This window comes from Halichoeres trimaculatus, unplaced genomic scaffold (genome assembly GCF_033239565.1).
Source record: "Halichoeres trimaculatus isolate MK-OKI-2021-1 unplaced genomic scaffold, fHalTri1.1 fHalTri1_scaffold_9, whole genome shotgun sequence".
In the NCBI taxonomy this organism is placed as follows: Eukaryota; Metazoa; Chordata; class Actinopteri; order Labriformes; family Labridae; genus Halichoeres; species Halichoeres trimaculatus.
Window position 1 is genome coordinate 30,324,545 of NW_027437188.1, and position 22,095 is coordinate 30,346,639.

At 37.7% G+C, this 22,095-nt stretch overlaps 5 protein-coding genes across 6 annotated transcripts; 4 read left to right on the top strand and 1 right to left on the bottom strand.

Moving 5' to 3' along the window:
- Positions 1-362: 362 nt before the first annotated feature.
- c15h3orf52 (chromosome 15 C3orf52 homolog) lies at positions 363-5,527 on the top strand. Its single transcript, XM_074679952.1, has 8 exons — positions 363-716; positions 1,199-1,279; positions 1,517-1,573; positions 1,666-1,746; positions 2,041-2,164; positions 2,269-2,429; positions 3,839-3,909; positions 4,038-5,527. The coding sequence occupies exons 1-8, from the start codon at positions 648-650 to the stop codon at positions 4,228-4,230; spliced, it is 837 nt and encodes a 278-aa protein (XP_074536053.1). The 5' UTR covers positions 363-647; the 3' UTR covers positions 4,231-5,527.
- Positions 5,528-8,931: 3,404 nt separating this feature from the next.
- On the top strand, positions 8,932-10,501 carry guca1c (guanylate cyclase activator 1C). Its single transcript, XM_074680061.1, has 4 exons — positions 8,932-9,126; positions 9,624-9,773; positions 10,190-10,277; positions 10,362-10,501. Exons 1-4 carry the CDS (start codon positions 8,932-8,934, stop codon positions 10,499-10,501), a joined length of 573 nt encoding a protein of 190 aa, XP_074536162.1.
- Positions 10,502-13,028: 2,527 nt separating this feature from the next.
- On the top strand, positions 13,029-13,481 carry thrsp (thyroid hormone responsive). Its single transcript, XM_074679811.1, has one exon. The coding sequence runs from the start codon at positions 13,068-13,070 to the stop codon at positions 13,479-13,481; it is 414 nt and encodes a 137-aa protein (XP_074535912.1). The 5' UTR covers positions 13,029-13,067.
- Positions 13,482-13,807: 326 nt separating this feature from the next.
- ndufc2 (NADH:ubiquinone oxidoreductase subunit C2) lies at positions 13,808-15,366 on the bottom strand. The gene is made up of 3 exons (XM_074679812.1): positions 15,106-15,366; positions 14,406-14,549; positions 13,808-13,972 (listed from the first exon to the last, which is right to left on the bottom strand). Exons 1-3 carry the CDS (start codon positions 15,242-15,244, stop codon positions 13,923-13,925), a joined length of 333 nt encoding a protein of 110 aa, XP_074535913.1. The 5' UTR covers positions 15,245-15,366; the 3' UTR covers positions 13,808-13,922.
- Positions 15,367-16,878: 1,512 nt separating this feature from the next.
- On the top strand, positions 16,879-21,458 carry rab30 (RAB30, member RAS oncogene family). Of its 2 annotated transcripts, none has more exons than XM_074678840.1 (5): positions 16,879-17,038; positions 18,093-18,191; positions 18,268-18,351; positions 18,431-18,614; positions 19,787-21,458. In XM_074678840.1, exons 2-5 carry the CDS (start codon positions 18,099-18,101, stop codon positions 20,035-20,037), a joined length of 612 nt encoding a protein of 203 aa, XP_074534941.1. In that variant the 5' UTR covers positions 16,879-17,038; positions 18,093-18,098; the 3' UTR covers positions 20,038-21,458. The 2 variants fall into 2 exon arrangements, with proteins under 2 accessions (XP_074534941.1, XP_074534942.1); XM_074678841.1 differs by having other exon boundaries at positions 16,890-17,038; positions 18,098-18,191.
- Positions 21,459-22,095: the final 637 nt, after the last annotated feature.

Below are 22,095 nucleotides of genomic sequence, written 5' to 3' on the forward strand. Positions count from 1 at the left end.
AAAAACAATAAAGCATAGCATAAACAATTCTTCAGATTAAACCGCAAGACCACATGAAACGGTACTTCCCTCCATCATGTGAAGCCTGATTTGGTTAAGTAAATATTTGGTTCATAAAACATTTGAGGCATTCATCTGAGGGAAATACCTGATCCGTGTGGCGCAGCTCAAATTCCTTTGCACACCCTCCTCAGTATATGGTATTAACGCGCAGATTTTAACCTTACGTGACTTTGAAGAGAACCAAAACAATAAGATTAAAGAACAGCAGGCTTCTTTCGGGCTCATCGGTAACAGTAACGTTTCCACCCACTGCGCAGTCTTTACTTGTCAACGCCTTACGACGTCACCCACCGAAACTTCAAGGAACTCACCTGGCTGCGTGGGAAAAGGGACGGTCGGTGGGTGAGAGCAGAGACATGTCCTTTTTATGAGTTGTGAGCTCTGGTACTGTGAGCCAACTCTGTGACTTCTTGTTTCGAGGAGTCGTTGCCTTTTTGACCCGCGCTGGTGCGTTGAGAGTCCCGCGGACATTGCGGTTTCGTTATTAAAAGTTATAACTAAGAGGCACTTCCGGGTTTGGATCAGAGACTGTATGCTTGGGACTTCACCTGGGAAGACTCACCGTACCGTGGCAGGAGTTCAACATGGACATTGAGATGCAGGCAGTTCGGACGAATGGAGACCATGGAGCTTCATATGTGACAAGTGATCGGGTAAGTCCGTCTGTTTGCCTAAATAAGGTCTATTTTTCCAGCAGAATAAAAAAAATACACAGTTCAAACAGAAGGCAAAAGTCCTTATATGGATAATAGTGGGGGTATGATATTTATATATGCTAAAATAAATATAAAACAGTGATAATAATTACAATCCATGTCTATGTGATGTGTTCACTCACTATTTCAGGTATTATAGGCTTCTGTATGGAAGAATTCCCCTCAGTATTAAAACTGAAACCATCATCCCACACATTAACACCACAGATCTATGATTAGCACATCTCTTTTACAATTTCAAGCTATCAAACACAATTTTCTTTGTCTCATATATTAGTAAACATCTGATTTTATTGATGACATTAATGGGCATCATATTTTCTGTTTTCTTCACACAGTTCGATAAGATATGTTATCATTTGGCACTTATATGTCCTCGGTAGTTCATTAAAACTTTATGTACTGCTCCCTGCTCCTAGGTGACAGCAGCTAATGGAGAAAGTGTGGCCCTGGATGTGGTCCCTGATGCAAAAGAGACAGATGTGTTGCTGTCTGTACAGGTGAGCTTCTACCAAGGGTGTCCTTTTGTAGACCTTTGCATTTTATGTTCATGTAAACAGTTTGTGTGAATGACACATTCTCTCTGTTTCTTCAAAACAACTCAAAAAGAGGTTGTTGATGTGTTAGCATCTTAGATTAGAGCCTACAAAAGTAAACAACAGAAAACATAATTATCCTTGTATTGTAAAGCTGATGAGTGAAGTAATATACTGTTCATTTTTTTCATATTTGGTCAGACTGACGGTCAAAATGGGGAGACGATAGCCACCAAAACAGGAGATGCATCAGGACAGGTAAAAAAAAACAAACTTGAATTGAGGGTATCTAAAAAAAAGTTTGTCCTTTAAAACATAATAAAATGATACTGTTTGTCTTTTTTCATTAGGATACCCATGGAAATGGGGATACGGTACCCTGTCGTGGCTCAGCAGAATCCCCAAGCTCTCTGAGAGATTGTCACCGAGTGGTATGAAAGCTCTCAGTAAAATAATGTCTGGTGTTTTCCAGTATTTCTTCCGACTCTGGGAATTAAGGAAATGCAACTTAAGTGTGAACTGTGACTTTGTGATAAGTCACTTCTCCATTTTCCTGATGATCAAGATGAAATCAAAAGAGACACCACAGAATGATTCATGAAGATAAATCAGAAATTCGACACTTTTTAAAAATCTCTTTCTGTGTTTCTCCTCTATTCTTGTGGCATGAAATAATATTTTGCTGAAAATGACTCGAAAATGTGTCTTTGTTCGTGTTTGTTCAGGTCAAAAGAAAAAAAGAAGAGCTGAATGAGGTCATCTTCTGGAAAGTCAGACTATGGATGGTCATCCTCTTTGTCTTATTCCTCATCTTGGTTACAATAATAATCTCGCTGCTCATATGTTCAGGTAAGACTGCGCGAGTGTGCTGTATAAAAAGCTCAAACTGACACATAATTCTAACACTGCAGCCTCTCTGTGAATGAACAATGCTATTTCTGTTTTTTTCACAGCGATCCATGAGGATGTGGATGAGAAATTTGACCCATCATTGTTTAAGTTTCCTCTATATTTTAACGGGAACTTCCAACTGCCCAATCAGGCCTTCACAGACAGACTTTTAACACTATCCTTCAACGAAAGCCAAACGCTCGCTGCAGACCTGCAGGAAAAGGTACAGCCGAAGTTTTATCTTCAGATCATGTGTTTATTCAAATTTATTGATTACATTTGCAGCTCACTTGTCAAATGTGCTGTCAAATACTACATTGTTGTCTTGTTTATTTCCTGGTTTTAGCTGTGGCATCACTTATCTCAAGGCAGCAACACTTCCTTAATATCTTTACTTAAAAACTGACATTATGTATGCTATAAAGGCTGTATAAATGCAAGATTTAAGGGCTTCAGTAACCAGAGCTGAACACTTGATCTGATCCACATCTGAAGTTCAACCCATGCAAAGCTAAATGTACTTAATGAGACTGTGCAGCACCAGCTTCATGAAACAGAAACTTGTTTGCTGTGAGGAGCTTTGAGCCCCCTGTGGTTGCTTTAATCTCTTACGCAGAGCTCAAATCGAAACCCCCTCTACTGTGGTAAAAAGTAGGGATAGACTGATTATCAGCCAGGCTGATTATGAGGGCCGATATTTGGCATTTTTGGGCATATCCGCTTCAGCCTTTTTTTAATCGGACGGCTGATATGAAACCCATTTAAAACTGTGTTGTTTTGACTCTGATGCTTCTCTGCACAGAATTTCTCCCTGTCTAAACCATGGAAGCCCTAGATGGTCATTTAACCTCTTAAGACTCAGCGTCCACATATGTGGACATTACATTTCTGCCTCTCAGACTCATGATCCTCCATTTTTTTATACTTTGACCTATCAACCACATTAAGGGACACTTCCCACATCATCTTTTGTGGAAATCACAACATTACACCCATTTTAGTGAAGAAAACAACATATTTAAGCACAATAACACCACTAACAAACACATTAAAGAGAACTTATAACACAAATAATCAAACCTCTCGTACAAAGACAACGTTAAGTAATTGTACTTATTAAGTCTTACTAATCCAAAATAGCGAGGTAGATTAAAAAATGCAGACCAGACAGAAGCTCGGGTCTTAAGAGGTTAAAATCAGTCATGTAAAACCAAACAGAAAATTAATACAACTGCTTTACATGCTTGTTACATTGCATTACATTCTGTCCGGGTTAATTGCAGTTGCATAGAAATTTTGGAAAACTTTATTAACTGTAGAAAACTTTAGCAAATTATTTTTGAAGTTTTCATTTAACTTTATAAAACGTGCTGCTAAGCCTGGGAGCTGTTTGATAAACATATGCTTGAAGGCATTTGATTGCAATTACGTGTTTGAGTTTGTATTGTTCAAAACTTTTTACGCTAATATTTTCACTTTGACTGCAAATGAATATCGGCTTCAAATATCGGTTATCGGTCCCAAGAAATCCATATCGGTCTATCTCTAGTAAAAAGCAATGTGTGTTAGTCTCGACCAAACTCATTTCACTGCTATTGTTTGTGTTTACATTCCTCACCCTGCCCCACCCAGCTGGCTGGCCTCTACAAATCGTCCCCTGCTCTGGGACGCTACTTCTCAGAAGCTGAGATTCAAGCTTTCAGGTAAACACACTTCACCCTCAGTCTCACTCTGGAGGCATGAAGCCAAAACACCCAGACTGTTTCTGTTTTCGTTTTTTTAAACTGTGATAAGCTTCAGTGGCTGCCTCCTTCTCTCCCACTCTCCTCAGGAATGGATCAGTCATAGCCGACTACCAGCTGAAGTTTCTCATGCCTGAAGAACAACAGGATCAGCTGAGGAAATTCACCCTGAGCAGGGAAATGGTGTACAACGTGCTCAGGCAGTTTCTCTACGACCAGGAGTCTGAGTCAGAGCTGACGTACATCGATCCATTTTCCCTGAACATGTTTTTAAAAGAGTAGTTGGAGATATCCACTAATGGACTTCAAGTGAGACATTTCACAAACACTAAGCCACCTTCAGTAAAGTGAGGTGAGGTTTGGAGCGTATGATCTGTGAGATCATACATCTGTGGGATCCTCCCGTGAGTCTGTGCAGAAGTTGCACATGATACAGTTTGACCACAGGAAACTACATGACGCCGTCGCATAAGCCCATTAGGGCTGTAGGTCATGTGGACGATCTGATGGTCTGATCTTCTTAATAGGCTTTTAAAGACGGATCTTAATTAAATACAATCAGGAGTAAAGGAATTGTCAGGTGAAAGAGACATTTGTCGGCCGTCTTGGCTGTTTGAATTAACGTACAAGAGAATGTATGAAAAAATCTTGACTTTCCAGATTGAATTACAGAAAATAACTCTTGTTTTGTTTTTTTTTTTCGTTTTTACTCACCCTTCCTGTGCCTTGTTTATCTGTAAAAGTATTTTGTAAATCCACTGCTGGTAATTATTTATCTGATTTCCTATCACTGTGATTCATGCATAACCACTTGCACACACCCACAGCTTTAAATATATATATTTTTAATGAAAATGTAAGTGCTTGTTTGTGCCAGTATTTCTGTCATGATTTGCAAACCAAAACTGTGGAATGCTTTTAAAATATTTGCCTTGAGAGCAGCAAACACTTTAGGGAAATCAGGCTCGGAGAGCGGTTCAGGGAAATAAGCTGTACGCTGACTTTGCTCGCCTGTAGAAAACATTTGTTGTTGAGTTTGTGCTCAAATCTGCACATTTTAACACTCCTATGTTTGGAAAATAAAGAAGGGTGCAGCTTTAATTATGCAAAACCTGCTGTAAAGTTTCTTTATGGTTGAACACTAGAGGGAGCACATGTTCCAGACTTTTTTGTCTCCTTTTCTTTTGTGTGTCTCTTGCCTTCTCAGAGTCTTTGAGGTTAGTCATCCATATCTACTCTTCTGAAGTGTTCATGGCAGCTTGTTGCTTTTATCACTGGTGGTGCTGTGTGTGTTTACCTGTCAAAACTGTGTCAGTAACTCGGATGTAGCCCGTTTCCTGTCCGTTGTAATGCCCACACGTTTGTCCTGTAATACGATTACAGCTGTGATTTAACTTTATTCCAATTGTCTGGTAACAAAGAGTAATTGTTCCGGCAGATGGTTGTTGATTAGTCTTTGCTTGAGCTGGCTGCACAAGACTCAGAGGAAGGTTTGATGTTTGAGCCACTAAAAACAATCACTGCCTTTTTAAAAACAGTTCATGTCTGAGGTAAAACACATCACGTGAAAACACACCTGTAAGGCCTGTATTGTGAAAAATAAATACTTTTTTTTCTACTTGATCAGTTTTTACTGTCTTTACTGGTGTTAAGCAGAATACAAGGGGTCACTTCTTTCAGTTCCACATTATAACCACAGACACAGCTGGTTTTTATTTTCTTTTGAGGATTCATATCCGCAATATGATCCCAAAGTTGAGAAACTTTTGTTGTCACTCTTTGCTTTCATGAAATTTAAAGTACGGGAAAAAAAAAACCCACAACTCTGAACCACACTGCAAAAAAAAGAAATCTAATCTAGTGTTTTTTCTTGTTTTTATCAAAAATGTCTTTTTAGACTTAGTATGAGCCTCTTTCACCTGACCAGTCCAGAAAAGCATCATATTTCAAGTGATTTAAAGACAAAAATGAGGTCTAAATTGCCAATAACAAGTAATAAAAGCACTTGTTACACGCAATTTAGACCCCATTTTGCCTTAAAATAACTTGGAAAAAAGCACTTTTTCCGGACTGGTCAGGTGAATGTGGCTCATATTACGTCTAAAAAGACATTTTTACCCCAAAAAATAACACAAAAACACTTGGTACGATTTCAGTTATTTGCAGTGCACCTGTTGTATACAGACATGTGCAGCTGTTATGGAAAGAATATGTAGTTTGTTTACTTTGGTTTGTATTCAGAGTAAACATAAGCTCCCTGGCCCTCATTTCCTTCCTCTCCTAAAAGGGAAATATGTTTTTGTATGCACTCCTCCACTGCATGAGAGTCACATGTTGGTCAAAAGGTCATGTTTAAACAGTAACTTAGGAGTGGAATCAAAGAGATGATGACAGATCAGAAGAATCAAGCTGAATTGCAACACCTGCTTTTTATGTTCAGAGAAAAAAAAAAAAAACAGAACTTTTCTGTTAAGACCAGATTTACTGACCTGGACGAGTTGATTCACTATGCTAAGGGTTATAGAGGTAGAGACAGTGCAGGTGTCTATCTCTGATCTGAAAGAGTAAACACTTTCCTTAATCTGAGATCTGGTGCCATGGCACAGAGATCAGCATGGATCCTGCTCGTGCACACACCTCTTCCCTGCCAGTCTACAGACTACTAGCTGCTCTCTGTCACTGGTGGTCCAGCTTCTCCGTCCTATTTTCAGAAATGTTAAGCTCCTGAAGCCAGATTTACTATCCCAGGCACGCTGAGCTTTGATTGCTTGGTGGGGTTTGCACAGACAGCACTACTCGCAGGTCGTGATCGTAAAGCCAAAGGTCATTCATGGTTCAGCAGTGCTGATTAAGTGTGTATTCATCCGTTCTGCTGCGATTATGCAACATTTATAACACTTTTACTGACTGAAACTTTATCATAGACAACTGACTTCAAACAAAAGGGTGTGATCATGTTTAATGGATCTTTTTTGAATGCAGTAACTACACAGTTTACAAATATTTACTTAAAAAGAGAAAAGAGAGCAGAGCAGGTTTTTCAGCATAATTTATCCTGCTGTTTTTTTTCCAAACAGACTCAAAATAAGCTTGCCTAGATATTTAAAACCACAGAGATGTTTTGGTGTTTCTGAGCCGTTAGGAAAAAAAAAGCTGGATATTTATTTTATTCTTAGCAGTTTTGACTCAAGACTCAAGACGACTAAAGACAGATTTTTTAAAATTATAGTTCAAATTACTATTTTTTTTATTTCCTCTCTGCATTAAACCTTTGTACTTTGCTACGGTGCTAACAACAAAATTTCCACCATGAGGGATTGATAAAGATATTCTGTACAATTCTATTCTTATCAAGCGGAATAATCATTCATAAACAATTATAAATCCTGCAAACATCTCACAGATTTTATTTGGTTAGAGATAAATCAATGCTCGTACAGAGATTTTATCAAGTTAGCGGGAGGACAACGTTTCTTTGATATTAGCATTTTTCTTTCCCGCTGTTGATAAGAAAAATATATATCTTTTTTACATAAGCTCTTCTTGTTGGTGTTTCCTCTTCTTAGCATGCTAACACACTGGGGTAAAACTCATTAAAATGTTCTTTTATTGGAAAGAAGACTTTAATGTTTTTACTTGTTTTGTTTTTTAACACTGAAAAATACAAAATAATAATAATAATAATAAATATAAATAAATAAATAAATAAATAAATAAATAAATAAATGATAAAAAGAAATAAAAGTGAAAGTATCAAAGCAAGAATAGAATAGAATAGAATAGAATAGAATAGAATAGAATAGAATAGAATAGAATAGAAAAAAAAACTTAAATATCAGTGTTCAAGAACATTCTTTTTATGAACCTTAGGATGATTTCTGAATGAGCAGCCAAACATCTCTAAGGACGTCTGTCATGTCTGGCGTCCTCTTTTAATTAAGTTTTGAACTAGCATGACCTGGATGACTTAGATCCTTTACAAGCACATTAATAAACTGTGGCAATTAGAATCCCATGTGCATTGTCATGCATACAATGAAGTACGCTCCTTTGGTCTTATAGTATCTGCACTAAATTTGTGTTTTATCACTCAGCCTGAAAACACTTCTACTGCTCTACACTGAACTTCTATTTCTGTTATTTTAAATAAAGATTTTCTTAAAGATGAAGTTATTAAAAAAAAAAAAAAAAAAGTCAGGATTTATTAATCATAAACAAAACAAATGAAATATTAGTTCAGTTGCTTTCAAACATGTGTAAAAATGTACATATAACACCCTTTTACCTAGTGCATGCTTTCGCTGCATGTCCACAAATATCTCACTTATAAATAACTTTTTTATGTAATTTTTCATAAGAGGCTTGTAATGTGTGTTTGTGGGTCAGGAATAACTCCTGTGCATGTATGTAAAGAGGATAAGTAGATCCCTGGGGGGAATTCCCTTTGGTAATTCCCTGAAGAATTCCTTTTTAAAGATCTGTTCTAACTTCTGTGAAATTATAGAAAACATAAAGATTGTATGGTCATTTTGATGTTACTTATTTCTGAGTGTAGGTCAGTGAATATCTTACCAACAGACCTTGTGGAGACTGTTGAAACACAAGTAAAAATTGAAATATATGCAGGACTATGGTTATAAGAATTTAGTAAACAAATGCACTCTCTTAACCCACATGTGGATGAGTGACTCTGCACCTCTGTGAATGTGACACCATCATTGCATGTTTTATGACTGAAGTGGGCTCCAGTCATCAAGCATGCAATGCCCTATGGTTCCAGGAAGACTTCTCCAGTTATCCCATTAAGGGGTTTATCTCTTCTTTTGGCTGTCCCACGACTTAAAGATTAAGGCGGTCGTTACTCGAGTTTCCTGCCAGACTTCACTGCTGCTGGTGATCCGTACGGACTCTGCCCTCTTCCCTCCAGACCTCACCACCAGCACTTTAGAAGATCCTGGACGAATTCACCCCCGTGGAGGAACTATGGGCTCCCACTGCTCCAGCCTGGACGATATCCTGGAGGAGGATATGCACCACTGGTACACCAAGTTCATGAGAGAGTCTCCTTCAGGGCTTATCACGCTCTTTGAGCTGAAGACCATGCTGGAGATGAATGGGATGACAGAGGAGGCACACAGCTATGTTGACCAAGTCTTCTTCACTTTTGACATGGACGGGGTGAGAAAATAGATCTCTGCTGCACAGATGTTTTACTAACATGAAGTGTTGTCACTTATTTGGTAGTTTTCCAAACTGATGAGACTCTTAAGCTTAAATCAATCAATGGGATCAGTATCTTTCGTTTTTTGTATCAGCTCCAATCTTTGCAGTGATTAAGAGTCCAGCTGTAGTATTTCTAATGGTTTACCAAGGAGGGAGTAACATTTAAAAGAACTGCTGGGAGATTATAGAGATCTATGACATTTTAACAGGGATCAAGTGAGGTTAACTTCTTTCTGCAAAGTGAGTCGTTAACTCTTTCACATAAGTGGGGTTGTAAAGTTTGCAGTTACACTTTACGATATCGATGTACTCTGTAGCTCTTGCTTACATTCATAAAATATTACATGGTGCATCTTCCTTGCTTCCCTTGTGGATATTTTCTGTAGACATTGATGGTGCATGCACATTCCTTCCTCTAACTGCTTTTTCATCTGTTTTTTTTTCTTTCACAGGATGGCTACATAGACTTTGTTGAATACATTGCAGGGATAAGTCTTCTGCTGAAAGGAGAAATTAACCAGAAGCTTAAGTGGTACTTCAAGCTCTTTGATCAAGACGGAAACGGGAAAATTGACAAAGAAGAAATGGAGACTATATTCAAGGTAAGTTTGAGATCACACTAAATGTTTTATTTGCACGAGCAGGGGGGCTAAGCTGCTGTCAGTTCCCTGGATCTCAAAGCTTAGCGGCTGCGCTGGACATGAACTAGACATAACACTTAATCCAGGGGGGCTTCTTATCTAACCTGGAGTCTAAAACTGGCCTTGCTAGAGATCATTTTCAGTCACGAAGGAATACATAACATAATCACCCCACAGGTTACGTGACATTTGACCTTGCTATGACTATATTTTCACCTGTAGGCTCTTCCACAGGTCAAGTTAGTATTAACAGACATCTTTAACATACACTTGTGTGGTAAGATGTTGTGGTGACATACTGACACTCCTAGAGCCCCTGCATCCAGCAGCAGCTTTTGCAAGTGTGCATAAAGTAACTGTGTTGTCTTCTCTTTCAGGCTATTCAAGACATCACCAGAAGTTATGATATCCCTCCAGAAGAGATTGTGACTATTGTGTATGAGAAGATCGATGTGAATGGAGAAGGTAAGACTTCATAGCAGAGAGTATAATGATGATTAGCAGCTTGTGAAAACAAAGGGTTTTCATCTGTGCTTCTCCTGTGCTCAGGTGAGCTGACACTGGAGGAGTTCATCAGCGGAGCCAGAGATCACCCTGACATCATGGATATGCTCGCCAAAATGATGGATCTAACCAACGTCTTGGAAATCATTATCAGAGGACAGCAGAAGAAAGCTGTGGCTTCGTAATCAAAGAGAAGGACCATGTTGACACTTTTGGTGGATTTCAGAGGGCAGCATGGTTGAAGAATGAAGATACTGTAAGTGCTTGAACGATGAAGAGCCATGTTTCATCTCAAACCGCACAGACTGGGCTAAATGAGCTGACTGTGCTGTCCCATCTGATACACACTGCCTGCCAAGAGAGGCAAAGAATGTGTCCTTCTCTTGCTGCTTGTGCTCTCTGAAACATCAGCCCTTCAATTCTGTCAATTTTCAAATTAACATCGATACGTCTGAAGAGTCTCTGTGAAGGGAGGCTGGTCTGTGCTCCAGTTCCTGTCATGCTTTTGGACAAAGCAAGGTGGATAAATCCATCTGATTCACTTAATTAAGAGCTTATTGAGCCGGAAATTGATCAGGACTTTTGTTTGGCAGAGCTGTCAAGGGCAGCTGGAAAAGGAAAGTGGGTTGTCTCTTTGGAAAACGCCAAACAGCTTTGGGTTTATGTTGTGTTAAGAATCAAAAATATTGAAATTGATAAAATTTTCCATTTTTGTTCTTCCTCTTGTTAAAGGCAGCTGCATTTTTTCATGAATTTACCACAAAAACTAAGAATCCTGGTAATTTCTTACACCATTAATAATTAGGGATGGGTACTGTATTAGGAACTTTCATAGGTACTAACTGAATTCCATGGAACAATAGGTGATTTTCCATGCTGGACATGAACACAGCATTGAGAAATAAATTTGTCAAATTGAAAAACTTTTGATTTTTGTTATAAAGAAAATAAAAAATTTTCACCACATTAACACAAAACTTTCAAATATCGGTACCGTTGAGTACTGATACCAATTACCAGGTACCAGGTATTGGTACCGTGTCACTTCAAATGTGAGAGGTACCAGTCCCTATTAGTGATATTTACCCAGTATCACTGAGACTGTTTGTTCTTTTTTGTCTCTTTGTTTTTGACCTATTATGAATAATTTTCTGTTTGTTTAAAAAAAAAAAAGCTAGTAAATAATTAGCCATGTAGCGACCAAGTGTTTGAATTTGTCTTGAAATGCAATCTTTTGTTTTATGTTACAATGATGTTAAAGTAACAAAGTTGCCTTTTAATTTAATACAACCTTTTTTTAAAAAAAAAAAAAAAAGAAAAGAAAAAAAATCTGTTTCTGTTTGTTTTTTTCTTTTATTTATTTTCTTTTCTTCATTTTTTTTTTTTTTTTTTTTGACACAGACTAGTTTCATACAGGCAGTCTACTAAGTACTTTTTCATTGCATTTTGTTTTAGACAGCAGTTTGAGTGACATGGCAGCATTTTTCGGACCGGTCTTTGGCCAAGCTGGCTGACCCTCGTGGTCACCTAAAGTCCTGCACAGTACAGGAACAGACAGTGGAAGCTATCTCAGACACCAGCCTTAGAAAGTTATATAACTATGTTCAAAAACTTTTTAAAGGCTTTATTATTCATGGGTAACACATTAGACCATAACTGATACAAGGCGCCACCTTGTGGACAAATAGGCTCAGGTAACCTGACCTCTTAAAAAAGAACACAAATAAAAGCAAAACAGGTGGAGTATTACATTAAGCTGTCATATTTAAGGTTATTCACTATTGAAGCTTTGATATATTTTTCTGCTTTTACACCGGAGTCCATTTACAGTTTTATTTTTCATAAATCATTCAAGAAAAAACTGATCATATTTATTGGACTGTAAAATTGACATGAATTTATCACAGTGTTTTTATTCTAAGACAAGGTCTCAAAAAAGGAGGTAAAACAGAATTTTTAAACTGCAAATATAACATATTCGACATTTTTAATTCCAAGTTGAATTTAAGAGCAGATGTTGTAATCCATACACCGATCTTTGTCCTTTTGAGTGACACAACATGTAATATCATGGGTGTGACTTGGCTCCTCTGCAGAGCTCTTCTGCCAAAGGACAGAGAGTCTGCAGGATTTTCATTTTCATTCGTGCAGAAAATACCAGAACTCTGCAATCAGCTGAAGTAAACCAGATTTAGGTACATTCACCCCTCATCCCACCTGTCAACCCACTGTGGTTTCCTATATTTCATCATTATGTGAGGCAAAGATAAATGTCCTATCTGATTTAAAAACAAGCTCCTCGTTTCTGCAGTAATGCACAAAAAGAGATTTTTTTAGAAAAGGGGAAAAAAAGCCAGAGCTTTGCATTTACAAGAAAAACCTTTACAGTGAGGTTTAAGGGCCTCATATTGTTGGGATTTGTCATTACTCAGCTCATTTTTAACCTGACTAATTTTAGGCCATGTTTTCTCTCCATACTAAGGTCATTCTAACATTAAGTCTGTGTGGCTAATGATCTATCTAGAAGTTAAAGGTTGTGCAAATCAAATAAAGATAAGAGTCTGACTTTGAATAGCACTCAAAGCTCCTAAATGTATCGGATGATACAATGACGAAACTGCACCCATCAACCCACCTGTGCTTCTCATATAAATACACCTGAAACTGCTCTCATGACTTTGCACTGCACACTGCTTCCTGCAATCAACCACCACAGCTCAGGAACAGTCCATCCACCCCACAACTGGAACCATGCAGTCCGCCGAGGCCAAGTTCAACAGAAACAGCCTTTTCCTGGCTCTGAGAAGATACAGCTCAGCTGTCAGCAACATGGAGCAGACAATTCTCCTGCCGAGCCTGCTGCGGGACGTGCCCTCTGAAGAGGAGTGTGACACAGCAGACGAATCCTGCAGAGACTTATACGACAACTACCTGATTCTCAAGGCTGTAAGAAACACAATAGAAAGTGGCTTGATTTCCATGGATGACCACAAGACCAAGAAGTATGCGGCACTCAACAAGACACTGGAGCCCCTCATGGACACAGACCCTGAGGCTCTCTTCTGCTTCCACTTGAGAGGACTGTTTTCTGTGATGAGTAACCTCACCAAGAAGAGTAAAAGCCTTACTGAGAAATACATGGACATTATTGGAGTGACTCACTGAAAAACATGAAAGATGTCAAATCATTACGCCAAAATTTTTGTTAGTTAAAAGGCTGTGTATGTCAAAAGTCTTACAAGTTATGACCCCATGCTTTTAACTTGGAGAAAAAAAGAATAAATGTGTATTTTCAAAACTGTTTCTGAAATTCTCTTTTCTTTTCAAATGGTCCTATTAGTTTATAAAGGATGTTGTTAAATGATCATTTAACTACAGGGTGTAGTTAAATCTTAGCTTTATTCGTGCTGATAAAAGCTTTCTTATATGGTGATAAATTAGAGAACAGAGCTTACTTTTATATTAACCAACATAAATACAGCGAGAACAAGTTAAATTTTGGACATCTTTATTTACATAGATATATTTCACATAATAAATGACAGAAAGACACTTGAAGTCTGATGGTAGTCTGCGAGTTTTCTTTCTGCTGCCAGCCTCTGACATTTAGCGTATAGGACAGAAAGGTTCCACAATCTCTGCGAAGGTCTTTTTTTCTGATGAGATAGAAAACAAGGGCAATACGATCAACAGTTACATTGTGCACACAATGTCTAACAAAACTAGAGATAAGGTTAGATGATTAAATTTTGGTTCAGAAAAGTATACACTTAACTTTTCATAAAGCACACTGCTTTAGTAAAATAAGATAAAACAACACTTTTCAGTTCTTTGTTAACAGTTGTTCACCAAAACACACACAAAAAACCCTCCAATATCATATAAAACCTTTTTATCAGCACTGTTGCAGTCAGAATTTGCTAAAGAAACTGCACAGAAAGGTGGACGTGGTAAAGCACCACCCCAGATCTAAAGACATGGTGCACTGCCCTTGTGGAGTCCAATAGTTTTGAAATCAGATGTAACATGCACAAAATATCATTCAAGAAAACGGTACCTGTACGTCTGTTACAGCAACATTTTTCTTACCTTTTAGTGGAAATTCCTCTGGATGCAGTCTGACATACTCGCGCATATCCCGATCAAGTTTTGCGTTAACATAGTTTTCTATTTTTGTGATGTGGTAACCGAGGAACCAACCAATTGTTGTTGCAAGGACCTGCCGATGGACACCTAAAGGAGGAAAACAGGACATATGAAATCAATACAAGTTTGAAGTAAAACACTGTAAAGCTTAAATGATATTGTAAACACAAATATAATCCTTCAGGTTGTTCATGCAGAACACCGGTCTTTATATTAATGCTAAAGAAATAAACAGTACAAGCAGGAAAAAGCTGCTTGCAAACTGCACATTATATTAACAACAGATAAGCAAGTTAGGGTACATTTATTTTTGTTTGGTGATGACGACACTACTTAATTTCGTCTGTTTTACCAAATATACTGTGTAAAAATTTAATAACTGGTTTATTAATCCATCTTTTAGTGTTTAAATGGGAAATAATTGAGGAAAAGGAGGCTTAAAGAGGGAGCCCACACGGCTATGTCACAAAACGTTATTAGGCATTTATGAAAACACACAGTCAACAGAGTTACTGCCGAATGCACCAGATGTGTGCCGTTTTTGTTTTTTTTTTTTATAAAATTTAACTTGACATATGCGTCAGCCAAATTAAAAGTAAGTACACAGGATCCTGTCAGACAGCCTGCTAGCAAACATGCTAACCTGCTCTCAGCGGCGGCCTGCGGTTGATGCCATTGTGGATCAGAGCAATGCCCCAGCCCACTCCGGCCAACCATACCGAGTTCCTGTTCACGATCCCGGGCGGAGGGAGAGACTTCCCCTCGTCTGGAATGAGGAGCATTGTGAGGAATCCACCAGAAAATACAGAAATTGTCTGACCTCTTGGCTGTCTGTTATTTCTTCCCCACTATCACCTCTCGTAGGAAGTCAAGGACAACAGCGCAACCGAATAATACGTCCGGGTAAAAAATGTGGAAACGACATTAGTTCCGCGTTTTCAGTTCACTAGCGGCCAGCTCCTACACCTTTGAACTTATGATAAAGGAAATTAATTACATCATTTAATTATATAACGATGAACTTTTATCTATAAAATACAGGGTACACGAAGCATTGTAATAAGTTTAAGCAGCCACAGTTTGTGAAAAGAAATGAATAACACTTTAGTTTACTTGTGCAGTAATGCAGTGTACTGTTGAACATGTGATTAATTGACAGCTCTGTTGACGAATGCAAGCTCTTTCAACGAATACTACAATCTGCCATGGACTATTTTGTTGTAATTTTATTGTATTTATTTATTTATTTTGATGTTTTAGTAGTAAGTTTGATGTATTTATGTTGGTGGAAAGAGTGTGAAATCATTTTCTCACTGTCTTATCCAGTTTCACAGATGCTTCAGTAGCACCTGTGCAATATGTCAGCACCTATGAGATCAGTCTTACATCTCTCTATTGGTGAAAATGAAGGACATTTTGTATTTTTAGCAGCCACTGTGTGCAAAGGGGTAACCAGGGGTTGGCATGGTCAAAATCCTACTTATTGCTATGTTTTGTGTCTTGTATGTGGTCCTTGTCCTTATAAAATAATTTGCTGTCAAGGCAACATGCTGCCATGGTTTTCTTCAAGAATTTTAGCTTTTTTTTTTTTTTTCTTGCATGCTACTTTAATTTTCTACAAAGTACCTTCCATGTCTATTCTACAACGGCATATTAGGGCCACTTAGAGGAATTTTTTGAATGTTTGTAGAGTCACAAATGTATGACTCTTTGAACTAAAAAAAAATACTAGTCCATAAATTCGCTAATTTACGACTGTATAGACAAGTAATTTCCGATTTCTTACAGATTTATTATGTGGCTTTGAATTTGTAGGTTGTTATGAAGCTACACACTTCACGGCAAGATGGACCAAGTTGACAGCCTCAGATTGTACTTTCAAGTTGGACTCAGCAATCAAGAGATATTGCTGTTTGTAGCCAAGAGCCATTGCATCATTATAAGGATTCAGAATGTAAAAAGACACTGTTGTACCATGGGGCTTGTCAAAAGAAATCAGCATGAACTTGTTGATTTACTTGTTTATAAAGTCGTAAATTTGTAACTTTGGAAACTAAAATTTCAAAAAAAAAATTATCGAAAATGTATTTATTTATTTAACTTCTTTAGCGGCCCTAAAACGCTGTTGTACTATAAGACGGTTGTGTAGGAGAGGAATGAGTTAATCAGTAAATGCAGTGCCAAAACAAAGCTGATCTGTGTCTTAAGTGGGCTTCCAAGCCTTCAAGTAGGTTGGTAAAATAAATTTTACCGCTTTGCTTTATAAATCATTAAAAAAAATGGTGAAACATGGAAGTATATATTGTGCATTAAAGGGCCAAGCCACCCTTTTATGGTAGTCTACTCACGCCTCTGTTACTTGAGTAAATGTACTGAGTTACTTTGCATGTGAGCTGATGACATCATTGCTAGCAGTCCTCCTCCTCTTCATCCTCCTCCTCTTCTATCAGACAGACTGCTGCTGCTGAGGATACATAGAGGAATTATGCCCTGCCCAGCGGTGGCTTTGCCTGTTTGATGAGGTGACCTATGCATACCGAGTGGTTATAAATCCGGGGATAGCCCCGTGTTTTCTGGTAAGTGCACATTATCCCGGGGCTCGGTGCACAGAGCTGACTTTGATTTCTCTCTTGCATCTGCAGATTGAGGCAAAATGGCCAGAGTCACACGGTAGCTGCTAGTTGCTACTGTTGCTAACGTCGCCCTGTGGCTTTCTATTCAGACTGACTAGAAGCGTTATTTGTACAAAATGCAACAAAAACTGTGATCGTTTTAGTTCAGAGTGTGAAAATCTGTGCTTAGGTTTCCAAAGCTGATAAATGCGTAAAAGAGAAATGCGACACAAGGAAATGTTCATTTAGATTTTTCCATTCAAGCTAGATTTATCCCTAAATCGTGGTTCATTGTATCGTGAATGGAGCTCAAAGATCAACGCTGTCTAGAAAGCAACAGTTTGTTTTTTAAAACTATGTTTAATATTCAATTTTACGCACGGAGAGAGGCCTCAGTCAGTCAGAGAGCTGTTGTCGGAGATGTAACGGTGCTGCAGAGAATACCAAATTCACAGATCAACATCCCTGCCTACATGCATTTAACTGAACCATGCTGTGTGTGGAAATAAAACCTAAAGAAACGACAGCTTTGTGCTAAATTCTGCAGATTAAATATTCCAACAGTATGTCGAGTCTCCATTTTTCCCCATAAGGGATGCACGGCCCTGAAATACTGCCCTGAGCCAAAATAATGTTAGTGTCACACTGAGCTCAACAAATAATGATAAGAAAAAAAAAAAAGAAAAAAAGAAAAAGAAGGAAGAAAGATGGAGAAATTCAACATTGACATTCACTGTGTATACTGTTGTCAAAGTTTATAATGTGCTGAGGGGTTGTATTGATGCATGGAGGACAAAACTGGTATTAAAATGTGTATTTTATGACATTATTAGCATGCAAGCTGTATCAACAAATATATTTCAAGATACTGTTGTCTCATTAGTGTATTGAGTTTAATCTTTGCTCAAAGGAGCATGCTGAATATTTGAAACCCTGTCATCTCACAAGTGTTGATTCTGATTAAGTGTTGATGCGTGTACCCATCACTCTTTTCTTTTTTTTTCTGTTATTTTCACAGTTTAGAATGAGCATGGAGGATTATGACTACCTGTTCAAAATAGTTCTGATAGGAAATGCTGGAGTTGGGAAGACATGTCTGGTCCGGCGCTTTACTCAGGTTTGTATCTATTTGAGATTTTAATCATTGAATGACAAAATATCATGAAATTAATACTATTTCTATTTCATTCTAGGGCCTTTTCCCTCCTGGACAGGGGGCTACTATTGGAGTGGATTTCATGATTAAAACGGTGGAAATCAAAGGGGAGAAGGTCAAGGTAAGCCCAGCTTTAAACTCATTTTAAATTCAATGTTTGGATAAACAGCTGCTCATTTTAAATCTTCTGTGCTCTCCAGCTGCAGATATGGGACACAGCTGGACAGGAGAGATTTCGCTCTATTACTCAGAGTTATTACCGCAGTGCCAACGCCCTCATTCTTACGTATGACATTACCTGTGAGGACTCCTTCAGGTGCCTTCCAGAGTGGCTGAGGGAGATCGAGCAGTATGCCAACAACCAGGTGGTGACTATATTAGTCGGTAAGAAGCTTTCTTTCTGCTTTAACAACCACTGGGACTAATTTTATCATGAGATTCATTGTTCATTGTGAGAAAAGCTGGATATCAGTGAGCATCAGATTTAACTGGAACTGCTCTGGTTTTCTGTGCTCACTTTAGTGTGAGCGTGATAAATAAGATGAGGTCACGCTTAGTGAACAGATTATATAAAAACACAGACACTTTTGTTACATGAAAACATTTAATTTGACTGAGTTTTAAGGGAGGAATAATTTTCCAGAATAAAAAACTCAGACTTTGAGCCTACACTGGAAAAAATGAAATCTTGTCAAGTGATTTTGTCTTATTTTCAGTAGAAAGTGTCTTTTTGGACTTGTTATGAGCCACATTCACCTGACCAGTCCAGAAAAATGTCTCCTTTCAAGTTATTTAAAGACAAAAATGAGGTCTGAATTGCCTGTAACAAGTAAAAAAAAAAATCTGTCAGTGGGGTAAGAAAAATGTGCTTCTATGGAGACATTATTCTAATCTTGACAAGCACATTTCTCTTACCCCACTGGCAGAATTTTTTTTACTTGTCACAGGCAATTTGGACCTCATTTTTGTCTTTAAATAACTTGAAATACGACATTTCCTGGACTGGTCAAGTGAAAGAGGCTCAAATGAAGTCTAAAAAGACATTTAAACTAAAAAAAAAGGGGGAAAACACTTGCTAAGATTACAGTTTTTGCAGTGCAATATGAGCCACATTCACCTGACCAGTCCAGAAAAATGTCTTATTTCAAGTTGTTTCAAGACAAAAATGAGGTCTTAATTGTCTGTAACAAGTCAAAGAAAATCTTCCTATGAAACAAGAGAAAAGTTACTTGTGTTAAGACATTATTCTAGTTTTCAGCAAATTTTTCTTGTTCCATTGAAAGATTTTGTTTACTTGTTACAAGCAATTCAAACCTCATTTTGTCTTTAAATAACTTAAAACAAGACATTTTTCTGGACTGACCACTTGAATGTGGCTCATACCGACTATAATGAGACAATATCTACTTAAAATAAGACAAAACACGATAAGATTTCTGTTTTTTTGCACGCATGCTCACGTTTTCTGATCAGTGTTGGTGTATTTGGGATGAACGTGGAGGCAGACAGTCTGAACGGATGATACACAGCCTAAACGGATGTAATGTGTGTTCCAGGTAATAAAATAGATCTGGCAGAGAAGAGGGAGGTTCTCAGACAGAGGGCTGAAGACTTTGCTGAGGCTCAGAGCATGCTGTATCTGGAGACCTCAGCCAAAGAGTCTGACAACGTGGAGAAACTTTTCCTCGACCTGGCCTGTGAACTCATCAGAGAGGCTAAGCAGAACAAGCTGGATAACAATGACACTGCCCCGATGCCCGGCGAGGGTAAAACCATCAGTTATTTGACTTGCTGCAGCGTCAATTAAAGAGTTCAGCCTTCTGGCCGTGGTAATTCAGTAGCCATTGACTGGAGAGGGCAGATGGCTGAGCCACAACGCCTCCGTCCCTCTGAGATGGCATAAAGCCACTTTTAGTCTGTCATTTCTAGATCCATACCTTTTTAAAGCTGTACGAGGGAGTTAGTCAACTTTAGTTTGGCCTTCCAGGAAAAAAGCATTTCAAGATTCTGTCATCATGGAGAAACCTGTTCCTGTAATACAACAGGATGTAGAGCATGAATATAAAGATGAATCCAGGGATTGAAGTAGGGCTCCATGTTTTTCATCATCATGGTGAAAAGGATTCATTTATTTGGATTTTCCATTTTCATGAAACCCCCGTGTTCACCAGCAGTATTACGTGAGTGAAAAGGTCAACCAGGTATTTTGTTACAGATTCCACATAACTGACATCAGGTGTCATGATCATTGGAGGTTATCAGTAAATGATAACTATGTTTACATACTGTAGGTTATGGAGATGAACAAATATGATCAATTTGCAAAATAGTTTTGCAAATTAAGCCTGAAATCTGTTGCACAATCATTATCCCCACTACTATGTCTTGCTCTGATGGTTTCGTAGGTTTGAATTAACGCTCTTATTTTACTTTTATGTGTAGTTTTTTTTTCTTTGCACCTTTCATTGCAAACTGTGAAATATTTGTTCTCATTGGATTATTTTTACTTGCTGCTACGATATGTTTTAAGTCAAATAACAAAAACCCAAACACAAATATAAACACTACATTGAATCAGTATTCTGTGACTCCATAACATTCCTGCAATGTATTTAGTCGGTTATTTTAGTATGAAGGAGTTTAGATACCCTCAGTAGAACAGTAAACAGTTTTATCAACTGACCGTCAGCTGTTTATTTTATATTCATAGACGTGAAACCTGCCTCTGTTGTTGCTGCCTAGCCATTCAAATTGTATCACTTTTATTTGTTTGAAGAGGTATGTTCATGTAGTTTTGTATTTGACTTGTACTTCATCTGCTTTTATTGAGAGAGTTTATGGTCGTCCAGCATGTTTTGCTTTAATTTTTAGTCTCTAACTTTGCGTTACTTATATTTGCCATAACTGTAATGTACTGTATTGCACAATGCCATGTACTGCACACTTATTTTTCTTATGACATTTTGTTTTATTTGTTGAACAGACATGTAAACATCCTGGCACTTTGCTGCTTTACATTTAATTTGCAGTAATCTGTAATTTAAACAACTGTCAAGCATTTTGTTTTGCCTTTTCATTTATATTCAACAGCAGTAACTTGTTTTTCTTCTCATGTACTTGTCAACGCAATATGGGATATTCAAAGGAATCACTATTGGGATGTTGTGCTCCCTTTCCTTTATGTGTACAAAATAATCCCCTAAACGCTGTATAACATTAAATAATAACACTGAAATCCGTGTGTTTGTCATTTTATTATCACTAAGAACTAAGTGCATAAACTAGTGTTTATGGTAGTAAATGTCAATTTAGGTGGGTAAAGAATTGCAGTCACAGCGTTCCCTCTAGTGTTCGTTATACGAAACTAAAGTGTTGTGTCGTTTTATTTTGAAAATATTTACAGGAAGTGTATTTGCCAACTGTATTAAATAGCGGTACCCCAAGTGGCCGCTAGATGGCAGCCACTCGTTTTTTTTAAACACAAGTTAAATTTCAGAGTCCGTAAAGAAGGTTCAGAAAGACATTAAGTTATTAAAAGATACCTGACAATAGGTGAATAATTGTTCAAGTATTTTTTTTTTTTATTTCGAATATACGTTTTTGTCGATGTTTTAGAGATTTGGAAGTAGTTCAACTCGTATGAATTTCCTGGAAACTAACCGCCTGTTCTTGCTTCCGGTATGTAACATTTACAAAAATAAATCTCATCCTATTGACAGAGTCAGCGATGAATTATTCTTTCGGAACTAAATAAAATTGTAAAAAAAATAAATAAATAAATAAATAAAATAAAATAAAAAAGTCTAGTTTGATACAGCAATAAATTATGGCTTTAACGCATATGGCCGTTGTTACAATTTTACAC

Coding starts and splice junctions, on each gene's coding strand:
- c15h3orf52 (XM_074679952.1), top strand. CDS start 648: ATGGACATTGAGATGCAGGCAGTTCGGACGAATGGAGACCATGGAGCT. Junction 717..1,198: donor CATATGTGACAAGTGATCGG/GTAAGTCCGTCT, acceptor CCCTGCTCCTAG/GTGACAGCAGCTAATGGAGA. Junction 2,430..3,838: donor CTGCAGACCTGCAGGAAAAG/GTACAGCCGAAG, acceptor TGCCCCACCCAG/CTGGCTGGCCTCTACAAATC.
- guca1c (XM_074680061.1), top strand. CDS start 8,932: ATGGGCTCCCACTGCTCCAGCCTGGACGATATCCTGGAGGAGGATATG. Junction 9,127..9,623: donor TCACTTTTGACATGGACGGG/GTGAGAAAATAG, acceptor TTTCTTTCACAG/GATGGCTACATAGACTTTGT. Junction 9,774..10,189: donor AAATGGAGACTATATTCAAG/GTAAGTTTGAGA, acceptor CTTCTCTTTCAG/GCTATTCAAGACATCACCAG.
- thrsp (XM_074679811.1), top strand. CDS start 13,068: ATGCAGTCCGCCGAGGCCAAGTTCAACAGAAACAGCCTTTTCCTGGCT.
- ndufc2 (XM_074679812.1), bottom strand. CDS start 15,244: ATGCTCCTCATTCCAGACGAGGGGAAGTCTCTCCCTCCGCCCGGGATC. Junction 14,550..15,105: donor CAGGCCGCCGCTGAGAGCAG/GTTAGCATGTTT, acceptor TTCCTCCTTTAG/GTGTCCATCGGCAGGTCCTT. Junction 13,973..14,405: donor AGAGGAATTTCCACTAAAAG/GTAAGAAAAATG, acceptor CTATCTCATCAG/AAAAAAAGACCTTCGCAGAG.
- rab30 (XM_074678840.1), top strand. CDS start 18,099: ATGAGCATGGAGGATTATGACTACCTGTTCAAAATAGTTCTGATAGGA. Junction 18,352..18,430: donor TCAAAGGGGAGAAGGTCAAG/GTAAGCCCAGCT, acceptor TGTGCTCTCCAG/CTGCAGATATGGGACACAGC. Junction 18,615..19,786: donor GGTGGTGACTATATTAGTCG/GTAAGAAGCTTT, acceptor TGTGTGTTCCAG/GTAATAAAATAGATCTGGCA.